At 41.4% G+C, this 26,462-nt stretch overlaps 1 protein-coding gene across 1 annotated transcript; it reads right to left on the reverse strand.

Annotated features, from left to right (window-relative positions):
- Window positions 1-3,806: 3,806 nt before the first annotated feature.
- On the reverse strand, window positions 3,807-16,048 carry LOC115577940 (uncharacterized). Its single transcript, XM_030410797.1, has 11 exons — window positions 16,020-16,048; window positions 15,170-15,278; window positions 14,926-15,026; window positions 14,566-14,838; window positions 14,334-14,427; window positions 14,089-14,156; window positions 13,772-13,990; window positions 13,364-13,504; window positions 13,181-13,222; window positions 12,976-13,056; window positions 3,807-12,223 (listed from the first exon to the last, which is right to left on the reverse strand). The coding sequence occupies exons 2-11, from the start codon at window positions 15,276-15,278 to the stop codon at window positions 12,143-12,145; spliced, it is 1,209 nt and encodes a 402-aa protein (XP_030266657.1). The 5' UTR covers window positions 16,020-16,048; the 3' UTR covers window positions 3,807-12,142.
- Between the last annotated feature and the right edge of the window lie 10,414 nt (window positions 16,049-26,462).

Consider the following 26,462-nt stretch of genomic DNA (forward strand, 5'->3'; position numbering starts at 1 on the left):
ACAACGTCAGCAACAGAGTTTTGGCCAGTGTTAGTTTTGTAAAAGGTGTGCTCAGAGTTGCTTACAACGGACGTGGACAAAGGTGATTAAAGTAGTGTCTGTACTTCCACTTTGAAAACATTAACTTTCCCTCCGGACTCGCCATTGCTGCAGTTCCCCTCTGCTAGTTTGAGTGTGTGAGGCTGCTGTGTGCGTGTGTGGCTTGTGTGTAAACCGAACATTGCCACTGATTGGCTTAAGAACTCTCACTCAACGTTAGGGAGCCAATCATCACCACTTATGCGGTTGTCTCGCCCCTCCCTCCTCCCTCACCAGAGGAAAAAAAATACAGCTCTGCAGCTCCGGTGGCTGAGAGCCGAGTCGGATGACAACTGCTTCAATGATCAGCTTCAGTTTGTCATGCGCCACATTCTATAGTCGTAACGGTAACGGCGTTCTAACGCTGGAAATAATAATTGGCTAGATTACCCATTACTGTAAGAAAGTAACGCTGTTAGTAACGCCGTTTATTCTAACGCTGTTATTACCAACAGTGGTATTGTGTGAACTACAATGCGTGACATCATAGCTACAGTGGAGAGACTTATGGAAATGAAATTCATAGAGGTGCTATAGAATGGCCTCTGTGACTCACACACTAAAAATGACCAGCAGGTGGCGCTATTTTCAATGCAAAAGCGTTTTTGGCTCATAACTCCCACTTAATGTGTTGCACATTATTAAACCTCATCCCTATGTGTTCCCTGCATTCAGCTGAATTGTTTAGTGTAGGCCACACCCACTTTCGCGCCAACTTTCCATTTACAAAATCGTGACAAATGAAAAACTTAATTTATCGAACTCCTCCTAGGCAATTTCAGTGATTTGCACCAAACTTTGCGTGAAGCCTCTGTGGACCCTCCTGACAAAATGTTATCAAAAGAATTTTGATAGACCAAAAGAGGCCCTACATATAAAACAACAAATTCCTGCACATTGTGTTCAAAGGAGACAGTCTTTCGTATTTTCACCAAATACTTTCCGATTGCCACAACATTTTTCCTAATTGTGTTCCGTGGCCTGATGAGGGTTTGTGCAACATTTGGTGCAAATCAGATTATAGGTGGCGCTCTGGTCGCAGTCTAATTAATGTGAATGGAAAGTAAATATGAGAAAATGCTTCATCTTAGGTGCCTACAGTTATGCTTATTTGTTAAATGTAGTCAGCAAATTCCCCTCAGCTTTGATATAATGATGCACCTAAGCACAGTTGTCATCATAATAACGAATAACTGTTGTAATTGTAATGTATTGTTATCAGGCAAGACTTACTATGATGTACCAGATAAACAAAGTTCAAATGTATTTAATGGTGACATTACAAGGAAAACACAACATGATCATTTACAATAAGACAACATTTAGGCTATTCATCTACTCTTGATGAGCCACTGTCTGACCGTTTTGAAGTGAAGCAATTAGAAAGTATCCAAATTTGAAGTTGTTATTGTGACAAAGCTGTCACATTCTGTTGTCTCTAAATATGAACTGTCTGTATACACACACACACACACATATATATATGTATATATATATATATATAAAAGTAATCAGCTAAATACATCCTCTGCAAAAAGACAGGCTTGACACAGGTCTTGATCCCCGGTTGTCTGCATGCAACACGGCAGCAGTTCCACTGCTCTATTCCCTCAGCCCAAATGTTTTGGTTGACTACTATTTTGAACATCTCAGATTGAATAATTTCCGAAGGAGATTAATATGAGAAAAAGGCCAGCAAAGTTCCCATAGCATTAGGTAAGAAAACTGATCGCCGTCGTTGTTGATTGTAATCAAACATTAATGGAATTTCAATTTCCTCCACTTCTTGGCCGACGAAGAAGGCAAACACTGCAAGCTCAGCCAGGTCACGTCACGTCTACGGAAAGAGAGAGTGTCCGACTTCATAGCAGCGTTTGTAGCCCCGCCCCTGCAGCCGCCAGCAGATCTCGCTCATGCAGTCAGGCAGCAGGAGGTCAACTTGAACGCGCCTATAGTGTAGAGAGTCTGATCAGGAAAAGGCTTTAGCTTCTACATGACATGTGGTCAGCTTGTAGCTCCAGCTATCATCGTCATTTCCTCCTGCTGTTTGTGATTAGGAAAAGGATCGCTTGTGAGTTATATTCACATTTTCAGTAAATTCTGTTTCTGCACAGGTGTTGATGTAGTGCATTTTGATACGTAACGTAAATGTTTTAGTTATTTGCATGTAACCATTACTAATGTTAAGTTACCAGTGAACTACAACTATCTACATTATCTACATGTTATGAACAGTTATTGACATTATCATCTCTGTGAATATATTATGTAATATGAGTAACCATTCAGTATTTGATGCTATATTTTTTGGTATCATTTCAGTTTTACAAAATTGTGTCATGAGAATGAAGACAACAGTAAAGACCGTTCAACTTTATTCCAGCTTCTGACTTTCTCTTGGAGCTTGTGTGCTATCTGTCAATTTGTGTACACACACAGACACTGAGGACAGAATAGAAAATCTTTTACACTTTTCAAATCATCACAGTTTTAGTTTTAAGGATTTTCAGCTAGTGTTTTCATTTTATAATGGGTGTGTATTGTGTAAGCTACAGTGCGTGACATCATCGCTAGAGTGTAGAGCAGTTGGAAGAACTGGAGAAAAAATACTCTTCAGCTTGATTTGGATCCCACATCTTTTACTTCACATAGACAATACATACATAGAAATGTAGAAAATCTTGTTGGTTTTCAGCTAATGGTCTTATTTCAGATGTAGGACACTTTTGGATGTGGAAGCCCCAGAGCGACAAGTACTCCAACAACTCTTACATAAGCCGCCATGTTAATTTTAAGCCTAAATTTCTGGAGGAGAGCAGACAGGACCTGTTTTGTCTCTTGCTCTGGTGCCCTCATTTTTCACTCTACAGAAATAAAAAAAGACATCAGAGTTCAACAATGACTCCTGTGACTCAGTATATAAATATTTTGGCGATAACCATTACAGTTTTTTTCAAAAATGGCAGGAGTTTGGAAGGTGTTTTCCCATTCATTCTTATGGGGACACTCTCTTCTTTGCCTCGGCTACTGCTCCGCATATGTATCTCTTGTGTCTGAAAGTCCTGTAAACCTTCCACTGAATCTAATACTGAATTTTTACTTTATACTTACCATATACCTGTTTGCAAGATATAGATTAAGCTAACTCACTCAAATAACCATATTCGTCCATAAATCCTACTTCTGCATAGGACCACACACATAGTATGCACCCTTATAGTTACTTGCAATTCTTGAATAAAAAAAAAAGTATTTATTGTAAAGATGAGTCATATACAACTCCATATCGTGTTAAATTGGTGCTTTCATTTTTTTTAGGTTTGTGACACTGCTGCAGGGAGACAAATTCCAACAGTACAAAAGTCAGTTCCATGAAACAGTACTGAACACCATCATGGAGGCTTACCCACTGCTTAACAAAAACAAGCTGAAAACTGAACTGTCTCACATCTACAGCAATGATGAGTTCAAGAATTGTAGTGGAGCTGTGGCTCTGTATCAGATGGTCACGGAGAGCAATCTTCACAATAACGTTTCAGAGACTGTGGCTCTGCTAAAGATCCTTATCACAATTTCTATGACTACAGCTGAGTCTGAGCGGTGCTTCTATGGAGTAGAAACTGATGAAAGACATCCATGACTTTAACCACAAACTCACTGAGAAATGTGCATTTGTCAAGGAGAAAAGCGCAACATTTATGTATACAAAGTAAAACTGAAAACACCTGAACAGTTTCTTTACAGATTTAATGTTACTACTAATTGTCAACAATATTCTGCTCATAAGGCAGCAGAGAAAAACAACCCACCTTTCCTCCTATATTCTTTTTAGTTTCATGAAACTTTAAGAACCATATCACCTTGGAAATCTAATGTGCAGTGCTACTGTTTTCGTCTGACCACTAGATGTCAGTACAATGTTTGTAACAGTATATTTCATCTGTAAGTGTTAAAACGATAGTATTATGATAAAAAACGTTTGGAGATTTGTTTTGACACTTTATATAATATATAAATAGTATCATAATACATATTTATATATTTATATATGGGGGGGGTTGTTATGACATGTTTTGTGCATTCAACAGTAGCATACACATTTCTCACTCATCCACACATCACATTCATAACTGATGCAGTTACTTTTCATACCAAACATTAAGGTTGTTGCACTTTAACATGACTTGTCTCATCTTTGTCGCATGAATTGAGCCAGTTTGTGACAACAATAACGTTATATAATATGGGGTGACTGCTGTCTATTTTCTTAGTTCATCAGGTGTTGCTGTTCATCAGTTGAACTGACAGTGAGTCAATATTCACCATCATGACCATTTTTACTGTCAATTTACACTTTTATGATTTACCATATATTTAGGATTTTTGGTCTGCAGAGGAGGCACAGCAAGAGTGGAAACATTGTAAGGGTGATGCCAGTGCCAACACTATGAGCAATATCTTGTGTGGAGGACATCAAGTCCAGCTTCAAAATCTTTTTACCAGAGTTTATGGATGAAATGATACTGGCTGTGACAAACCTAGAGTGGGGAAGCATGTGATTAGGGAGATATGGTGAGCATTTGACCAGGTCTGTCTCCAAACCTACATGTGTCTATTGATTCTGGTTGGACCTCATCACCCTCTGCTAGTCTGGTTAGGAGGTTGCAAACCCCAGCTGCTGCCCCCCCAACGACAGCAACAACACTGACATGCTACAAATGTGATGCCTTTGTTTGCAAGACACACTCCCACCTGATTGTATAATGCCACTCCTGTGTGTCGAAAACACCCATGCACACACACTTGGTAGAATCTGGTTGAAGTCAACAGCGGACACGATGATTTCAAAATATCGTCATTGAAATCTCCCATGACAGCAATTGTGTTACTTTGTGGATTCAGCCAATCAAGTAATTTGCCTAAATTTACTTTAAACAACGGCATGGGATAAGATGGTGGTCTATAGATTACTGCTATCAAAAGGCTGTATGTAGTGCAGTGGTAAACCAAACATTCTAAATTGACATTTGGTACCTGGAAAACATTGCATGCCAAATTGTCTGCACTATACAGGCCAACTCCACCACGTTGTTGGCCTTGAATTTCTGTCAATATTGGGTCGCTGCTATTGTAGGATAAATTCCTTGGCTGATTATGATAAGCATAACCATCCATCTTTACAGTTTCAAATGAGGAAACTGCAGGCAGCCATGTTTCTGTAACAGCAATGCAGTTAGGCTGCAAATGCTGTGTGCAAAGTGCCAAATCAGATACATGTGAGGTCAAATTCTGCACATTCATCAAAAACACAGTAAAGGTCTGTGTATTGAATTTGTGCCTTGAAATATTCTCGACCATGAAGGGAGGTATGTTTTCAATTGCATCTTCGATTGTGTCCTTACAATAAGATGGCTTTCTCCTTAAAGTCACTAATCACCAACCCTGACAAATTTCTAACCCGACTTAAAGCTACATACGCCTGTCCAGCTGCAAAAATCCTTTCAAGCGACACGACTGCTTTATCTACTGTAATGCCTTGTACTTTATGTACTGTACAGGCCCAGGCGAGCTTCAGTGGAAATTGCCGACGCATTCCACCCTTTTTAGTCACCCTCTCCTCTTCAGGTTCAATGCCCGTGGAACCCATTTCTACTGCAGAGGCAAATGCACAGCGTTTCCTCTTCTGTATGCCTACCCTATCGTCATCAAATTTAACATACACCGTCTGAGGAAACCGTGTTCCATCATTCTCCGGATAAACTATGTGTGTCACAGTGCCACACGCCCCATTAACTAGACCATCCGCCACATCTAAGTTTTTCAACAGCATTACACGGGCATCTTTCCCTAAAAGCAGTGTCTCATCCAGACATGTGTCATATGCTCTGGAATGATGTCCGCTTATCAACTCGAGCTTGCCTGTTTTCTTACTATTGACATAATCCTGTGCCTCTATCTCCACATGATCCGGACAACTCTTAAACAACTCCTTTACATTATGCTCATTTACTTGTCGATTTGTCGGAAATATGTGCAAAGCTGAGCTGACTTCGCCGGTTTCACAATGTTTCAATATTTCAATGTCGCTATCCAACATCGGGGTACCTTTTGAACGAGTTCGAACTCTGTTCAACAACTCTGCAAATACGGGATCTTTCTGACGTACAACGGTTTTCAATTCTGCAACCTTAAACAACCGAGACCACAAATCACCACCTTCCAGGTCATCTAAATACAGAGGTCTCCCTTTCACTGGAGGCAACTGATAAAAATCTCCAACTGCAATTACACTAACGTTTCCAAACGGGGAATAGTCACCAGATTGCTTAATTTGTCTTAATCTCCCATGGATATAAGACAATAGTTTGTGATCAACCATGGAGATTTCATCTATTATCAAAAGTTGCAAGCTACTATATTTAGCACGTAAAGAATTCAGCTTCTCCTCACCCAATGGAGTGTAAGGTAAGCGTACGTCTTTACCTATGCTAAAAGCATTGTGAATTGTAGCTGCATTTAAATTGTGTGCAGCTATCCCCGTAGGAGCTGTTAGTAGAACGCAAATGTCGTCCAGTTCGTGACACCCTCTCTGCAACAACCTATTTGCCTCGTATTGTATAGCCCTGATCAAATGGCTCTTACCTGTCCCTGCCCCACCTGTAATAAGTATGTATCGGATCTGGCTTTGCGCCATTTACCCTATCCAAGCACCACTGCCTAATCTGATAAAAAATACACATCTGTGTCTCATTCAGAGACCTAACTAAAGCCAAACCATCTTCTCTGTTGAGGAGATTGTTCCTCTTTTCCAAATGTGCAACATCTTTACTGTTCACAGCCAAATCTGGAATGCCATCTACATGTTCCTCCACTATCTGCTCTGTCTCTCTACGTTCCTCGATACACTCTAAACGCTCCAACTCCTGCTCTGGGCACAGCTCGCACCAGGCATCTTCTACAACACCCTCCGTATCAATTGAATTTTGGATATCATCCAACTCGTCTGCATCTCTTTCAAATTTGCATCTGTTCGAATCAACAACCGCTTTAACCGAATGCATCAATTTATCACCTAATTTCACACGACCGTGTCTATAAAACTGCTCAAACATCTCAAACCCTGCCGGTTTGAGCTGCCCATCTGTACGATACGGCAGGAACAACTGCAAAATGCTCTGATAGAACAATTCCGGATTCTTAGTCTCCGAAAACAGCACGTAACGAACAACAGCAGGTTGCGTACGTGTTCTTTTCACAACAAAACCACAATCATCATCCAATTTAACCCGATGGCCAGCCGTTTCGTTTTTACTCAAAACACGATACTCTGATGCAAATGTTGCCAAACACATATCATTAAATGTACCATTTTTCGGCCTATTCTTGTACCTGTCAACAGAACTCCTCATCCACATATCTTCATCGGTAAGATCATGTGATGATGCCTTTTGTTTTAACACACTTAAAGGCAAACTCATTCTAACTGTATTCTCCCCTACTGGCACAAACACAACTTTCCTAGAGCACTCCTTAAGATGCATGTTTGTCAATCTATACACCGCCTCTTGAGCACAAACATCCCCGTTGTGTAAATACACACTTCCTAAATTTTTCAATGCATCTTTAGCACTACTATTACCCTCTTTAGCCTCTTCCCTCCGAGCATTTCCTAACAACAACCCCATCTCCTTTTCTGCCTTGGAGATGTAAGAAATAATGTACACTACACAAGCATAGGCATCAACGACATATTGGATGTCAATATTAGCATTCCAGCATTTTAAAAGCGGTTTGCTATATTGATTGATCCAAACTTTGTTCGCCTGCCTCTTCAAAACAACGTGCGTCTTCCTGGCTACTCTGTTGTAAGCAGCCTCAAAACGACTTTGGTTTAATCCTAAATGTCCAAACAACTCTTCCACACTATCAAAACTGGCATTGTCATCTGAAAGAGCCTCCTTAATCTTTGTCATAATGTTAACTGCAATCTCTTTTTTCATGATTGCTGGTTTTTTCTGGCCCTCATTCTTGCATGCACAACGGTCCAATTTATGTGCTTCATTTAGGCCTACCTTACATTTACAAGACTTTTTGTCATCCTCTTCACTGACTGGACGTGAAATGAAAGTTTTTGCGGATGGTGGCTTGGGAAAATTGAAACGACAAACAGTTTTATTCTTTTCACAAGATTTTGAATGTCGTTTTGAATGCTGTTGCACAGATGTAACAATCTCCAATAATGTTTCATCCTGTGCTGGTAATTCACATGTCACATAATGATCAATAAACTCAACTACCTCCTCATCTGTGTTTTTATCAATTATTGGGGCATTCTCTATCCAAAAGAGGCAGTGAACATGTGGTGATCCACGCTGCTGGAATTCCACCCTATAAAAATAATCCTTTATTTTGCCAATAGGATTAGATGGAGACATAAGCACCTCTCTCAAAAAACAATGCCAGCGAAAATCAAACATTCTGGCCGAAGTTGACACCTCTCTGCATAATCCTACTGCTCAGCTGTCTCTGTTCTACCTGCCTGCTTCAAAATACTATTGAGGAGACTTTTCCACCGCATATCAGCTGAAGAAAACGAACAAAACCACGTCGGGACACCCAGCCGACGAACACAAGCCAACAAATCACGCTGGGCTCCTTGCCAAAAAGATGGGGTACCTCTGATAGGTTTAAGAAAACGAAACCCATCATCAAACTGCAACAACTTTTTCAAAGATTCCTCATCATTTAATACATTTCTACTGACCTTTGATATAGCACCTCCTTTACCCTTTCGCAGTGCTATTGATACATTTGACACAACCTGTTCTACCTCAGATAAGTACTGAGCAAAAAAGATGTATTCAACATTTTGTGCAAATCTACCATCAGCATGTAGAATCCTGTTATTAAAATAATGCGACAAAGTCAAACGATGCGGCCTACTGTCATGATATGTACTATGTCCAGTAGGAAACAACACTGGGAAGCATTTAGCTTCATTTGTATGATCAGACAACAACCTCACAGGAGAGTTCCCTTCTGCTGGAGCCAAATTCAATATATTATCAAAATATTGATCCAGTGTTTCCTGACTAATATCCACAGGCATAAGACAAGTGTCCTGAAACATACAATGGTTTTGTCTATCATGCAGAAGCTCATCTTCGCCAACATCTGCAGATACTTCACCACCCGCATCACAATCACTATCCGATTCGCTACAAAACGTATTTATCCAAGCTTCATTAAACTCAACATCTTTATAATGGACATTTGTCTGTTTTAAATACTGCAAAGCCTGCCTTACGCGCATACTGTCAACAAACTCATAGTCATAATGTCCTTTATAAGTAAGCTTCCGCTTCAACTTTACTGGCAACAAAGATCCTTCCATGTCTGTATGTGGCAGCAAATTGCTCGTCTGCACAATATTTGCAGGAACACATGTTACAGGTCCATGTACTCCATTTTGCCCTCCTTTAGGCAACGCCAACATCTTCATGAACGGAATATGCAACGCTATCAAATGTTTCTCTAACCTTTTCAAACACGCAAGTACTGGTGGAATGGGACAAAGCGCCAAATTGTTCAATGCACATTCAGGTGGCATTACACCATCTATAATGCAAGAATGACACTTGCTACAAATCCACAGCATACTTCTAGCTGTACCCAACCATTTACACGGCAATATGCAGTCTTCATTACATTTATGTAAATATTTGTCACTAATACATTTATCAGCAATTAACATGCTTTCTTTGGTTTTAGTATAATTTTCTCTTTTACACTTCAAAACCTGATTCTTAAACAACCCTCTGTAGCATACACAGCACACAAAATCTGGCCCATCTTTAACTTTGTCCCAAAACTGTTCTCTAACATAATCAAACTCCTGTGACTTTTGTTTATGCTTTTCCCTCTTTAATTTATTTCCTGCTATAACACGCTCCTTATATTCAATACCGTCATGATATTTGCGTATACTCTCGGCCATTAAATACTCTCTGTATACTTCATTGTCCCTATATTTCTCTTGACTCCTTTTCTTAACTTTATCCTTAAATACTTCATTTTCGCTATATTTCTTTACACTCATTTCCTTAACTTTATCCTTATACACTTCATTTTTCCTATATTGTCTTTTATTTCTTTCAATAACTTTCGTCTTATGCATACCATTTGTGTTATATTTCTGTTTAGCATTGTCCTTCTTTTTCTCCCTATACAAATCATTTAGCTGGTATTTCCTTTTTATTTTTGAGCTCCTTTTCCTTATCAAATACTTAGAAGTATTAACATTAGTTGGCTTAAATGTAAATGAAGACTGCTCTTGCATAGACCCAGTACTATCCTGCTGTTCTATAACTTCAATATCGATAACTTCTTCAGCTACACAACCTGAAGCAACAACCGGACTTGAACTCTCAGCACAAACACTACTCTGTCTACTTTGCCGTCTAAGATTGTACCCTCCGGAACAAGACGCATTCACTTTGCAGTACCTATAACAACTCTGCATCTCAGGCTGCATAACACAAACAACATTTTCATTATGGTTACCATTACAATTCTCTAAATACACTGCCTGATTGGACAACTGCCTATTCTTGCAACTGTATTCAAGCCAGCGATCACCACAATACGTGAAAATATTCACTCCTAAACAATCTGCTGCTGCTTGAATCTCTACCTCAGTGGCCCAAGTACCAACACATTGCATTCTCGATCTACTCACATAATCTGCCATTGACGAATACTCGCGACGCAAAGTATATGCTAGAGGATTGGCCCGTAACTGCTTAAACACAGCTAGACTAACCGCTCTAAAGAAACAATTACCATCACCAACTATTTGCTCGTTCCTACAAGGAGCCCCTAACGCACCAACCTCTGGCGACACCAGATCAAGTTTCACCGACTCTACATTCAACTGTTTGCACAAAGCTTGTGCAATGTCGCTGCGCAGCGGATTAAACTCAAGTCTTTTACTTCTCACATCACTGACAAATACAACGTCTGAATTAACCATATTAACATCCCTGCTTTTCAACTTTTTGGATGTACGATCACCCAATGAAATCTTGCGTTTCACACCTGTCTGACTGTTGCTGCTGTCAAGTGTTACCTGTTCAGCCGACACTTCAAGTGCTGGCTGAAGAGGTAAGCTACAACCAAACTCAACCTCTCTGCTTTCAACAGTTGCACTTTGACTTTTGTGAGTGACAAAAACACCGGCAATCTCAAACGGCTCATTGCGTTCATTGCGGTGGCAAATTTGCATATGTGATCAAACACACGGTCAAGGCAACTAAAATACACAACAACACTAAACCTGAGCTCATCTACCATGCCATCTGCACCGCGTGCTTGGGAGTCAACAACTGCATACTGCCCATCTCGACCAATTATCATTGGTCGAGATGGGCAGTATGCAGTTGTTGACTCCCACGCACATGTGCTGCCACTCACAGTCAGAAAGCATGTGTCATATTTGCTACACATCTCTCCCAAACCATTCCTGAGAGTGGTGTACACACCTTCATCAACAAACTGTCCCTCAACCACATCAACATCACCAGAAACATAGTTACCATACTCAAACTCAAATTCCTGTCCATCAATGATGGACTCTTTGGGCAAATCAGGAACACACAGCAGTTCAGACCTCCCACTGATGGACTTACTTTCCCACAATGATGTGTAGAGCTTGTCCCCCAACTCTACAACCTTATCCAGATAGTTGGACTGCCAAGAAAACACACTATCAATGCTGTGTTTGGCCAAAGCTACCAAACTTACAGCCATACACTGACGCCCTCCGTATAGGAACCGATCGTTCCCTCGGTGAAAAGTTCCCCTGATGGAACTTACATCGATCTCTGGCCTGACTGACATGCTATCCTTGAGCGTAGCTGCAACACCGACGTCAACACTCCCGCCTGCAAACAACGTAGCACTCTCACTGTCAACATCTAGTGGATATGGCATGACGGAAATGCCATGGACGGCATACCACTTCGCATCTAAAGACTCCTTCAGCTGACGGATGTGAAGCATCAAGTCAGCAAGGGATGTGTTGAACACCAAGATCGACGACAGGCTGAAGGTCCCCCCCCGGCGCAGCGACGGTGGTGGTGGCAACCTAGATGAAAGAAAAAAAACATTAAATGATTTGAATAATTTAAGTATGCTATTATTATTATAAAAATGGATTACACACCAGGGTTCGTACACATTTTTCAAGGTCAAATTCAAGAACTTTTCTAGCACTTTTAAGGGCCATTTACCAAATTTTCCAGCACCTTATCGCTGGGGTAAAATACATATCTACAGGAATATACTCAAGATTATTTTTTTCACTTTTTATCACAATTATGTACATTGTATTACGCTGTCAACATCTAAAATGATGTTTCATACTAGCAAAAACTTTGTGTTCTCCTTTAAGTTCTAAAGTTTTATCCCAAAAAAGGGAAGCCACTTTCCCTTCAGGTAAGGCGTTCTTCAGGTATACTTGCACCAAGAGATACCTGAGAGCACCCTGTAATTTTCTTTTTTTGACAAAAAGAATAATACTTTAATACTGAACGTGTCATCAGTCCAAATTGCATCAAAGTCACCTTCTCCTTAGCCATCCTTCTCTATTGCTACCAGGCTGCATGTGTGATGATACACACAGAGACTTTATTTCTCCTTGTAATAAGCAAATTATCCAGTCTGATCACAATGTTGCCAAGACAGAGTTATAATGTCAAGCACTTTCAAGCACTTAAACTAAAATCCAAGCACTTTTCAGACCTTGAAAACACAACAATGAAATTCAAGCACTTTCAAGGATTTCAAGCACCCGTACGAACCCTGACACACACACAGTTTGCACAAAACTGTACTAACCTCCCCCCTGGCGTCCACTTTCAGATGAGCAGTTGCAGGCGGTGGCACAGGTTTCACCACGGGCAAAGCTCTCGCCGAGACCTAGAAAACATTTTGTTGTTCGGTTTATTGCATTTATACGGTTTATTGTTTATTGCGGTTATACGGCAGACATGCAAAAAATACATATTTTTTAATCCAAATACTGAATACAATTGCTACAAACCTTCTGGCGTGCAGAAGTCCGACGATGTTCCACTTTTGGACGCTGATGAAAGAAAAACAAAATAAACTTTCTCAAGCCATATTTGGGCAAAAGCCCTTGTGGACAATATTGTGCAGTATCGGAAAAAAGGAGATGCTAAAAACAGTTGAACCAACCAACATACACCACTTGCATGCAGTTTACCTTTGAGCTTCGTGGAACAGCAGTAGAATCAGGGCTAGGAAGATGGGATGGAACAGCAGCATCCATCGCAGCCAACACCGAACTGCTGAACCAAACAGGGTTGGGCTGGATGAAAGACTCCAGAAGTGGAGTTGCGTCAATCTGTCAAATACATATACAGAAAGACTATTGTCAAAATTCCATCATCAAATCAACAATCATATCCAAAACAGTCTAGGCTAAAATCAATCATAACATATCTGCTGCTGAACCACCCTCTCTGCACAAGAGGACTGCTCAAGTTCCTCAGGTGCTCTCCTCTGTAATGACAAAATAAGATCCTTTGTATTAAACAACCAATCAACCATTACAGAGGTCGGCTGTTAAAAATAAACATCAACCACACGATGACGGTGTGTAAACAATTACCTTCCTGCCCTTGTTAACAACGGTCCACTCAAAGGGGTTTGATGGACGAGGTACGGTGACCTCTCCCTTCACAACCACCTTTGGAACAACCTGCCTACGAGGCGGCGACGCTCTGGGAGCAGGCTGAGGCTTTGGTGTCGGAGGATGCAGGAATTCGTATGCAACACTCCACAGCAGCCCAGCAAAAATGGGCATGCCGTCACTATCACTGAGGTGAACCTGCAAAAATAATGAAAATAAAACAGCTTAAACTATATCTGCAATAAACTTGTCATTCAACGACAGAGAAAATGTAGACGAGACTATATTTTACTTACACCATCTTTGCTCCACAGCTTAAGCCAGTCCATGGGGAAATGCTCAGCAAAGGGGAAGTACCTGACACCTAAAAAAGACAAATATCATCAATTATACTAACATCTCTATGCATTTCATTTAAAGTTTTAGATAACACAACCGTAATGATCATGGAAATTATAACTTTCATTCAAACAGTCTGCCTAATAACACATCATCCATTGTATTTTAAGTGCATTTAAACTCTACTCTTTTTAAAACTTACCCATACGTGCTGCCACACGGCGGAACTCTTCACGCAACAATTGCTGCTGATTGACTTCAACAGTCAAACGGGGTGCAAAGTCTGTGACACACACCTGTAGAGTAAAGTGGTTGTTAATAACAGAATACAAATGTTCTGATACTGACATAACTAATGATATAAATATACATTATTCTGCAACAGATAATATATCAATATATATACACACACACACACAAGAATATAAACCTACGTTAGGCCATCGCGAGCAGGCACTGAGCAGGAGCTTAGCAAAGTCTGCCCCAGCCTCGTCGATGGTCCTGCTGGATGTCAGGTTGTTGCTTGGTGCAATGACCAGGACTGCGTCAGGAGTCCGAGGAACAGCAGCATGTAGCAACTCGGTCCTCAGCTCCATCGCACAGGCCCCGGGCGTGCACATGAGGCCAAAGGAGAGTGAGCCCTCTGGCATCGGGACAAAGCCATCTACGATTGCGCGTAGATGGGAATCACAGACAACAAGAACAAACTGGAAAAAGAGATTAGATTGCTGTAGAATGAAAATCACTAATAAACTCTTTTATACTTTTATTGTTATCTTTTATTATTATGTTACCTTCTTGTCAGGTGATTCGCACGGCAAGACCAGCTTGTGCTGACGGCCTGTCAGCGACTTTGACCACTGGTTCACAGCATGGTGCTTACCGGTGCCGGACTCTATTGATAAACAGAAAAAAACAACAAGATACATATACTTAATGAAGCCTTTCAAATCATCATTGCAAATCATGTAAACACAACACACCTTGCCACTAGGAAAATATGTATAGTGTACACATCTAAGGAAAAGATTTACATACGTGAGACAGAGGCATTGGGAGGCTGCTGCGGTTCCACGTCAACCTTTCGCCATTCTGCCAGACGTTTTTTGGCTGCCTCCGAACGACGAAAAGACTTGCCCCGTGGCATCTAATAACATTTAAACAATGACTTAATATTGACATTCCAACTCATCTTTAGACTGCAATAATTGGACAAAATTCATCTTAACACGTTTAACAAGCAAGCAGTGATGGGAGAAGAATTAAGATTGTTTACTTGAAGTGAAACTCTCACCAAAATGCAACCTAGGCTTTTTTTTGTTAATGTATACGAATCAAACCTTCGTGTAAAAGGTATAATGACAAAAGAGGCACTTTTAATGTTGACCGTATTTTCGCACAAACTCATTTTCAATGGTTCGTTCGTTCATTCTCACAGACCAGTCACTGTGTTGTTCACTGTTCAGTTATCAGAGTGGTGAGGAGGACTGAGAGCCAGCCAATCGTATGCTGGGTCTAGGACACTGTCGTCGAATTTTAGCCAATGAGAACCGTTTACATAAAAAAAACCCCATTTCATTTCGTTCGTAGCTCTCGTTCTCGTTCGGTTATGATTCCTCTACTGTCATTCTCGTTCAGTTAGTCACTCGTTCTTGGCTAGCTGGCTTTAGCTGTTAGCTGCTAACTGTCGTGTTGTCCAAAAGTACACATAATTATGTAGTTGCAGCTATGTATTTGCCATGAACAGCTTGTTATGTTGACCGTTAGCATGATCGTTTGAGAACGAGGAGCTGAGAACTGTGCATTACAATCACCGCCGTTGTACCGGAAGTGCGACTGAACGAACGAACGAACGAACTACATGAACGAGTCATCCTGCCGAACTGACCGACGGGAACTGAATCTCGACATCGAACGATGAAATCCACCTCTACCGTTAACCGGGTTCAGCGTTCTTTTATAGCTAACAGGTTACAGCAACGTCAACCGGCTGGCTACGGTGGATGTTCTTGGTTGAGACTGTGATAAGAAGAAAATTGTTCATTACTTATTACTAGGTATTACTAAGGGGGATTAAACAAATAATTTAGCACCTATAAATCTGTGAAATAAACACTTGTTGTGTGTATGTTTAGTGGATGCTGAAATGCTCCATGCAGCCTATCCCCACTACATTAACTTAATGGTAGAGTCCTACACTACCGGAAGGCAACACACACATTGTCAAAATACAGTAATTTGCAAGTAAATTATTTGCTGGCTTTTATCTATCACATAAAGAGTATTCATGCCGGCAATAATGCGAATTTGCGCTACATTAAAATAAACTATTAAATCAACACCACTTACTACAGACAGGGACCGAGACTGACGTAACTCCGGCTAATACAGCGATCAGGTGTCATTGCCAGCCGCCGGTTGGTAACGCTAACATGTTATAATACGTTTAAACAGCAGTACATCCACACGTATATCAGCCTGCAACAGGGAGACGTCTAGGTTATTCACCCCGTCACTTTCGTCACGTTGTTTTTTATTGTTTGGGTCGTCGGTCAAGTTAAACGCGATGAAGATGAACAGGTTTGGCAGTGGACTTGTGACGTGAGGTCTGTTTTGGCAACGTCATTTGGTGATGCATTCAAATCGGTTTAGAAAGCTGGGAAAAATCACACTCCGGAGAGTGTGGCTACCAGTTGGTCACATAGGCGTGAGAAAAGTCACAGATTACCACAAATGACACTGAAATGTATGTTTAACGTGGGGAAATCTATGTGTGTGTGTGTGTGTGTGTGTGTGTGTGTGCATGGCGATATTTTCTACGTAATGAATGAACATAATCTAGTATTACCCATTAATTTCTTATGCCAGTCAATTTTCATCAGGAATACCACACGTGTTACGAAGTTGATTAGCCAACTCAAAATTCAGTGAACGTGGTTATCAGCAATTTGATATGTTCAGATGGCTAGTGTGGAGGATATCATAAGATCTTGACAAAATCAGAGGACAAATTACAGCTGCAAGCAGGGATGAAAAGACTTTGGCACCATTAGAGAGCAAACAACTAGATGTCTCCTGTGACTTTTGGCTGAATCAATGACACCTATGAATCCTGCAGATGTCATGAAAATGGCATAAAAGTTTTAGGACTAACTAACTCTGCCTGTGTCCACTATGTATTGCTAGAAATCACCCTTCAATTATATGTGATGTTGTAGTGTATGATGTGGAAAAAAAGCTGCCATACAGTACTGGTGAGAGGATGCACTGCACGGGGGTGTAGCACTACCTGACATACACTGCACATAGGAGGGGGCTACCAACCGTGTACACACAGCCATCATTGACACTTCTTAGACACTCACCTTGACTCTGACTGGTTCTGTTGATTCGCGTGGCAAATTCTTTCAAACCAAGACACACTGGCTGCAACCACAGACAGTGGATTTTTTTGATAATAGATTTGTATCTTATTTTACACTCAAATCATAATGACTATTTTAACCAATATAACAAAATAGTTGTACATACTACTAATTTAACTTTGTCATTATAAAACAAACCACCTCTCATATGCAACATTACAACATCAGAAAAATTAATTTCCTTCTTTCAGAAACACATAAATAACTAATGGCTAACACTAACACCTCAGGAATACTATTTTTTTCTTTACCCCACATGGTAATATTACCAGTAGTTTACCAGCAGTAAAAGACTGTGTGCTTTCTCAGCACTCACTGTTTGCTTGCATGCCTGCATGGAATTACTGACATGATTATAACAGCATGTCCTCAACAGCAGATTGTGACATTTCTTATGTATTTAAATGAGGAACTAAAAATTCACTAAAAATGTCTCCAACAACTAATAAGATATTACAAAAATACATACATGGGTTGGGTGTCTACCTTTATACTGGAAAGATAAGGAAGAGGTGACTTTTTTAATTAACACTTTATTTCTTACATATTTACATTTGTTTTGACAGTGTGATGTGATGGTGCATTCACACCGGTTTGAAAAGCTAGACAAATTACACTCAACTGCTTTTACAGTCAAACAGTGTAGTTGTCTCATTATTTTTTATTTATTTAGATTTCAGGGAATTCTTCTGACTTCAGCAACATTATTTAATACTTGCAGGAGGAGCAGATGTAGTAAATCTTGTTGGCTTTCAGCTGATCGTCCTATTTCAGATGTAGGACTTACACTTTTGGCTGTTAAAGCCCAGAGGGACAAGCACAACAGCAACTCCCCCATAAGCTGCAATTTCCTCCTCTTCAGCTTTCATCGTGCAGCAGGTGACATCTCACATCCCATCAGTTAATCACTTCTTCTGTGACCTGGCTGCGTGACATCATCGCTAGAGTGGAGAGCAGATGGAAGAACTGTAGAAAAAGTTCTCTTCAGCTTGATTTGGATCCCACATCTTTTACTTCACATAGACAACATATACATAGACATGTAGGAAATCTTGTTGGCTTTCGGTTGATGGTCTTATTTTAGATGTAGGACTTACACTTTTGGCTGTTAAAGCCCCAGAGGGACAAGCACAACAGCAACTCCCCCATGAGCTGCAATTTCTTCCTCTTCTTCAGATTTCATCATGCAGCAGGTGACATCTCACATCCCATCAGTTAATCAGTTCTTCTCTGACCTGACTGGCTTTTATGGATTTTTTTCAAGATCTCCAGAGAGAACCAGTGTGCGTGACACAGTGGTGGCACACAGACTCCCGAGAGCAAACAGAGTGAGATGGAACATCCATATCTGTGCAGTGAACACTGTTTTAGCACAAAGGTGACATCATCCAGTGTTTTAAAAGCATCAGGGGAGACTGACCCTACCACTGTGCTAGAAGCTAGAAGGTTTGTGAGGCTACTGGAGGATGATACTCAGCTTCTTCCTGAAACTATTTCATTGCATCATGCCTAGTGTGCACATTCCCTTCAGCCAGCTCCAGAGGCGGAGCATCGACTCAGTCTTTGTCCGAGGAATCATGCAGCAGTTCACACAGTTTTTCTGACTTCAGCGTACATTATTTCAAACCGGCAATAGCAGTCCATCGAATTATGAAGCAACGACTTCCTCAGTGGAAGGTGTTGCTTGAGCATGCCCCGACGGCAGCAAGCCCCGACGGCAGCATGCATCGACAGCAGCACGCCCCGACGCGCGTGGACTGCGAGGGCCTGTTCAGCGCTGCTTGCAGCTTTAGTTTTATATAATAACTGGTGAGCCTGTTGAAAGATGAAAAAATGTTCCTTACCGCATGCTGCCATGCATGTATTCCATCTAATCATCTTTCGAGATTTCGCTCTTCTGATGAGCCTCCTGAATTTGCACCCAAAATGCTGTCAAAATTTTAAATTATAATTCCCAAAGCAGCCTCCATAATTCTCAACCGGGAAAAGGTCAGTGGAAAACACAAAAAACCTTAAGAAAAAAAAAAAAAACGATCCCCAATCACAGAGATGCCGATTCGCACGGGACTAATATTATCAAATGACCTCTGTGTCTGTCGAAATATGGTAGGTAATTTTTACATTACAAATTACGGACATGGCAGATTCGCACAGGATTAAGATCACAGACGACCTCCGCAATTATTACAAATTGCGGAGGTACAAATTATTACAAAAAAAAAAAAAACATATATATATATATATATATATATATATATATATATATATATACATATATATATATATATATACATACATACATATATATATATATATATATATATATATATATACATACATACATACATACATACATACATACATATATATATATATATATACATGTGTATATATATATATATATGTATATATATATATATATATATATATATATATATATATATATATATATGATCCTTTTCTTCCTGATGCACCCTTCTGTAATTGAGGAAGGCGACAAGCTGAAGTGCACGACCGTGTCGCCATCTGTGTTTGCTTGTCCTGTCTGCCCCAAATTTACAACCAGAAGTGAAAGTGTCATCCAGAGGCACTTGCTGAGTCATGCGGCAAATGCAGTGCATTTCAAGGGTATGTTCATCAAGTTTCCTTTTGAGATCATATGTCTTTACATGTAATTTTGAATGATACTTGTGTTATGCATGTCTAGGGACATATTGTAACCAGTGTTATACTGGGTTGCACTCCTTTGAGGTATGTGGATAAGTTTTAGCACAGAAAGCAAGTTACTTTCAAGAGATCCCTACTTGTAGCTGTCAGTGGAGTTGTTTCACTTTTTCAAGTACAGATCACTTTTTAAAGTAAGGAAAAATACATATGTATATACTGTATAGGCTGTTAAGCAAATATTTGTCTCTCAGGCACTGTATGATTTTTAAGACAAATTACTCTCCCTTTTTAGAAAAGATCATGCAGATGCAATCTGCCCTGCAGAGATATGGAGGCCATTTTCACTGTCTATTTTGTGGAACTACAATAATCCGGAAAGACAACATTATGCCCCATCTTATACAGAGCATCCGTTGACCAATGTAACAGCCTCTATGCCATCAGAAAAACTTCCAGAGGATTGAGTGTTTCAGTGCATGTGCAGCGCAAAACATCGGGACAGCAACATGTGAGATGGATGTTGGTTTTTCTACTTTGGAATATTTGGCGTTGGAACACAATAAAATGTTTGTCACAAAAAAGTCCAAGTCAAGTTAATAATGTTGCCCGCATGATAGTGTAATGTTATGTTTAACTGTATTCCAGAAATAAAAATTGAATTGACAGAATACTGACAATCTGACAATAGGAAAGTCCAATTATTAAAGTCATTTCATAGTTACACTATGAACACATCCCCAGACCCAGGAACTCCCCGTTCTGTTGCATCACACTTGCAGACCTGCCAACCTTGAAGAAATTTTACGATCATGCATCATTAACTTGAGCTACAATAGCTGGTCACAGCTGGACTCCCTGTTATGATGTCATGGTCATTTGTAATGTTCATAAATTCAATTAGGATTAAAAAAAATTTAGCCCAACTGTAACCTAAATCCTGTTCTGTAATTACTCTATTTATTTATCTTATGTTAATCAGCACCTAGCCTGTCTAAAACCTTCTAGATCTCTAGACACTTCACCACTTTTCTGACTTATACAAGATCCTGTATAATATCTGGGCAATAGTCCTTACACTCCTTACACACACACAAACATTGTATTCATGTTTAATAACCGTAACATTAATATTTACAATCAATATTAATTGTAAATTGATGAAACATTAATCAATAAAAATATCATATTCATCATATACTAATGTGATAGTATGACATTTGTTGTGACCGTTTTATTAATTCTCTATTTAATTTGAGAATTCAGTTTGTTTAATCTCATTTATTCTTCAGTCGTATTGTGTGTGTGTGTGTGTGTGTGTGTGTGTGTGAGTGAAGCCCCCTACCATCACCACACAAACATAATTAGGGCCCGAGCAGGTCATCGACCTGTGAGGTCCCTATTGTAATTAGGGCCCGAGCAGGTCATCGACCTGTGAGGTCCCTATTGTAATTAGGGCCCGAGCAGGTCATCGACCTGTGAGGTCCCTATTGTAATTGGAAGAATTATTTGGGCCCGAGCAGGTCATCGACCTGTGAGGTCCCTATTGTAATTAGGGCCCGAGCAGGTCATCGACCTGTGAGGTCCCTATTGTAATTGGAAGGACTAGTGTACCGCTTTAACTGCAATTTTGGAGGCCTGAACATACCCAAAAACTCACCAAATTTGGAATATACGTCACATCTAGTGAATAATTTAATGCCGTTGGGCGAGGTTGTGACCTGCGGGCTCTGTAGCGCCCCTTAATGTTCTTCCCTGCCTTCCACATGCGCGTAGATGAACGAAATTCGGTACGCAGACTCATCGTGAGCAGACGCACAAAAAAGTCTGTGGGGACCATACTGTCACTCCAACAGGAAGTCAGCTATTTAGATGTGTGGCGGCGTTTTTGTCCAATTCATGCCTACTTTGAAAATTATCTTGTTCTAGAGCTTAAACACCACAGTCTTCAAATTAACTCAGTAATTTTCTTCATGCCTTGAAGAACAAAATCTGGAAATCATTCAGCTGCGCCAAACTTTAGTGGGCGTTGCGGTGGAAACCATTTTTTCCTCACGCCGTCAAGCATCGAGACTTTATAACTTCAACATACAATTTCATATCCACACCAAACTGCTTGTAACTGTAGAGGCTGTCTCCCCGAACAAATCTCAGCATCAATACTAAGTCGGCCATTTTGCTTTTCGCCGCCATTTTGAAATATTGCCAATCTTCATACTTAAATTATCTCCTCCTACAGATGTAACGCCACCGACTTCAAAGTCACTCAGTAGCATCCTGTGACCTTGAAGATGAAAAGTTATTAAAATCTTTATCCTATGTCATACCTGCTGGCCACAGTGGAGCGGGCAATTCGAATCCTTCGCCGTAAAGCATCGTGTCCTCATAACTTCTTCATACAATGTTCTATCTCGGCCAAATCTAGAGGGAATCTAGAGGGAGTCGCCCTGAATAGATCTGTGCATCAATACTGTCTCATATCAATAGCGCCACCCACTGGAAACCCACTGGAAACATGAGGTAAGTATTATCTCAGTCAATGTTGGCGCCCTACATGCATATACATAAATGAAATTTGGCATGCATGTGTGTTATGACAAGACGCACAAATGACTCATTTACACCCACACTCTCAGTCCAACAGGAAGTGGTCAATTTTGCTTAGAAGCACATGAATATATGGTGTACGTGATGCAAGTCGCCACTAGATGGCATTGTTGTCTTTCAAGGCACATGTATCCTGTCTGAATAACCTCTGAGTAATTCCATTAAATTCCAGTAAGTCAGCCGCATATTCATCAGATTTTATTGAAACTTCAAAAGGTGGCAGCACACACTTCTTGGAATAAAAACTAGCAAAGCAGAACTTAGATCCAAAGCTTGACACTGATAGACAGCCATAAATACATTGTTGAAAGAAGGCAAGTGAAGCATTATTCTACACTCATTTATGTGCAGTAATGACAAACATAGTCAGATGTACATGGCATTTTCAGGTAGTTTTGTCTACATTGCACATTACAACAGGGCATATTTGAAGGGTAATGGGTAGAGCCACATAATGGATAAGTGAGTGGTAGTGAGCCACAGCACACAATTTTCAAATAAGCCAATTTGCTAAGAATGCCATTTGCGTGTTGTGTCTGCCCTGTCAATGTGGTACACAACAAGATGTGTGTAGTTGTGATTCTGCCCAACTCTTCCGCGATGAACGAAGTGACTTCCCCTGCGATATGAAACAACTGAGTGAGTTCTGTGGTTAAACACAGCTACTGCAGGACGCTGGTCAAACCTGGTCACTTGACTGCTATCCCTTTCCAAAAGGAAGAATCACATTTGGCTGCACTCCACTACCTATCTAAATCTGTGGCATTCCACTTCCATCCTCCCCTTTGCTGCGCTGCCTTCCTGCCTTCACGGTGACAACAGAAGGCTGAAAGCGCTTGATACTGGCAGGGCCAACCCAGCGCGTTACAAACACAGGTTGGGAGAATAGGCTGATATTCAACCCCCGCGTGCACTGTCCCAAACGCAGGCGGTTGCCACCTCCGTGAACAATGATCAAGCAATGGGGCTTAAGGTGGAGCGCGTTTGGACGGCAGCACGCCCCGACGCGCGCGCGGACTGCGAGGGCCCGTTCATCACTGCTTGCAGTTTTAATTAGGGCCCGAGCAGGTAGACCTGCGAGGTCCCTATTGTTATTGAAAGGACAGAAATTTTCTTCTCCAAGTTTGAATGCAGTTTTGGATGCCTGAACATACCCAAAAACTCACCAAATTTGGAATATATGTTACATCTGGCGAAAATTGCGATCCTGCATTGTCATTGGGCGTGGTCGTGACCTGCGGGCTCTGTAGCGCCCCCTAATGTTCATCCCCGCCTCCCACAAGTGCGTAGAAGAACGAAATTCAATACACAGATTCCTCATGAGCAGACGCACAAAAAAGTCTGGGGGGACCATACTGTCACTCCAACAGGAAGTCAGCTATTTAGATGTGTGGCGGCCTTTTTGTCCAATTCATGCCTACTTTGAAAATTATCTTGTCCTAGAGCTTAAACACAACAGTCTTCAAATTAACTCAGTAATTTTCTTCATGCCTTGAAGAACAAAAGTTATTGAAATCATTCAGCTGCGCCAAACTTTAGTGGGTGGTGCGGTGGAAACCATTTTTTCCTCACGCCATCAAGCATCGAGGCTTTATAACTTAAACATACAATTTCCTATCCACACCAAACTGCTTGTAACTGTAGAGGCTGTCTCCCCGAACAAATTTCAGCATCAATACTTAGTCTGGCATTTTGCTTTTGGCCGCCATGTTGAAATATTGCCAATCTTCGTACTTAAATTATCTCCTCCTACAGATGTAACACCACCGACTTCAAAGTCACTCAGTAGCATCCTGTGACCTTGAAGATGAAAAGTTATTGAAATCTTTATCCTACGTCATACGTGCTGGCAGTTGCGGAGCCCGCCATAACAATCCTTCGCCATGAAGCATCAAGTCCTGATAACTCATTCATACTATTTCCTAGCTCGGCCAAATCTAGAGGGAATCTAGAGGGAGTCGTCCTGAATAGATCTGTGCATCAATACTGTGTCATATCCATAGCCCTACCCACTGGAAACATAAATTAGTTTTAATCTCATTCCATTAGGGCTCCTACAAGCTGTGAGTGACACAAGTCGCCACTAGATGGCAGTGTTGTCTTTCAAGTCACAGGTGTCCTTTGTGCTGAGCAACCTCTGGATAACCTGTAGATAATTTAATTCCATGGCAGGAAGTCAGCCTCAAATTTATCAGATTTTATTGAAACTTCAAAATGTGGCTGCATGCACTTTATGGAATAAAAACTAGCAAACAAAGGAGAACTTAGATCAAAAGCATGACATTCATAGACAGCCATAAATACATTTTTGAACGAAGGCAAGTGAAGCATCATTTGACACTCATTTATCTGCATTGATCACAAACAACATTACAACATGGAATAATTGAAGGGTAATGTTTAGAGCCACATAATGGATAAGTCAGTGGTAGTAAGCCACAGCACACAATGTTTAAATAAGCCAGTTTGATAAGAATGCCATTTGTGTGTTGGGTCTGCCCTGTCAATGTGGCACACAACAAGATGTCTGTAGTTGTGATTCTGCCCAACTTTTCCACGATGAACGCAGTGGCTTCCCCTGAGTGATTTCTTTGGTCAAATAACACAGAACACATCTGTAGTTAACAGTCAGTATGTCAACCCTAACCCTAACCCGTCCGCACTGCAGTAAACCCGTCCACCAGCAGGGGGCGGCACAACATACACACACACTGCAGTAATCCCGTCCACCAGCAGGGGGCGGCACCACACACACACTGCAGTAAACCCGTCCACTAGCAGGGGGAGGCACCACACACACACACACACTGCAGTAAACCCGTCCACCAGCAGGGGGCGGCACCACACACACACACACACTGCAGTAAACCCGTCCACCAGCAGGGGGCGGCACCACACACACACACACACTGCAGTAAACCCGTCCACCAGCAGAGGGCGGCACCACACACACACACACACGGCAGTAAACCCGTCCACCAACAGGGGGCGGCACCACACACACACACTGCAGTAAACCCGTCCAGCAGCAGAGGGCGGCACCACACACACACACTGCAGTAAACCAGTCCACCAGCAGGGGGCGGCACCACACACACACACACACTGCAGTAAACCCGTCCACCAGCAGGGGGCGGCACCACACACACATACACTGCAGTAAACCCGTCCACCAGCAGGGGGTGGCACCACACACACACTGCAGTAAACCCGTCCACCAGCAGAGGGCGGCACCACACACACACACACACACTGCAGTAAACCCGTCCATCAGCAGGGGGCGGCACCACACACACACACACACACACACACAAACTTGCAGTAAACCCGTCCACCAGCAGAGGGCGGCACCACACACACACACTGCAGTAAACCCGTCCACCAGCAGAGGGCGGTACCACACACACACACCCAAACACACTGCAGTAAACCCGTCCAGCAGCAGAGGGCGGCACCACACACACACACTGCAGTAAACCCGTCCACCAGCAGGCGGCGGCACCACACACACACACACACTGCAGTAAACCCGTCCACCAGCAGGGGGCGGCACCACACACACACACACACACACTGCAGTAAACCCGTCCACTAGCAGGGGGAGGCACCACACACACACACACACTGCAGTAAAC

The sequence above is a fragment of the Sparus aurata genome, unplaced genomic scaffold, assembly GCF_900880675.1.
Source record: "Sparus aurata unplaced genomic scaffold, fSpaAur1.1, whole genome shotgun sequence".
Lineage (NCBI taxonomy): Eukaryota > Metazoa > Chordata > Actinopteri > Spariformes > Sparidae > Sparus > Sparus aurata.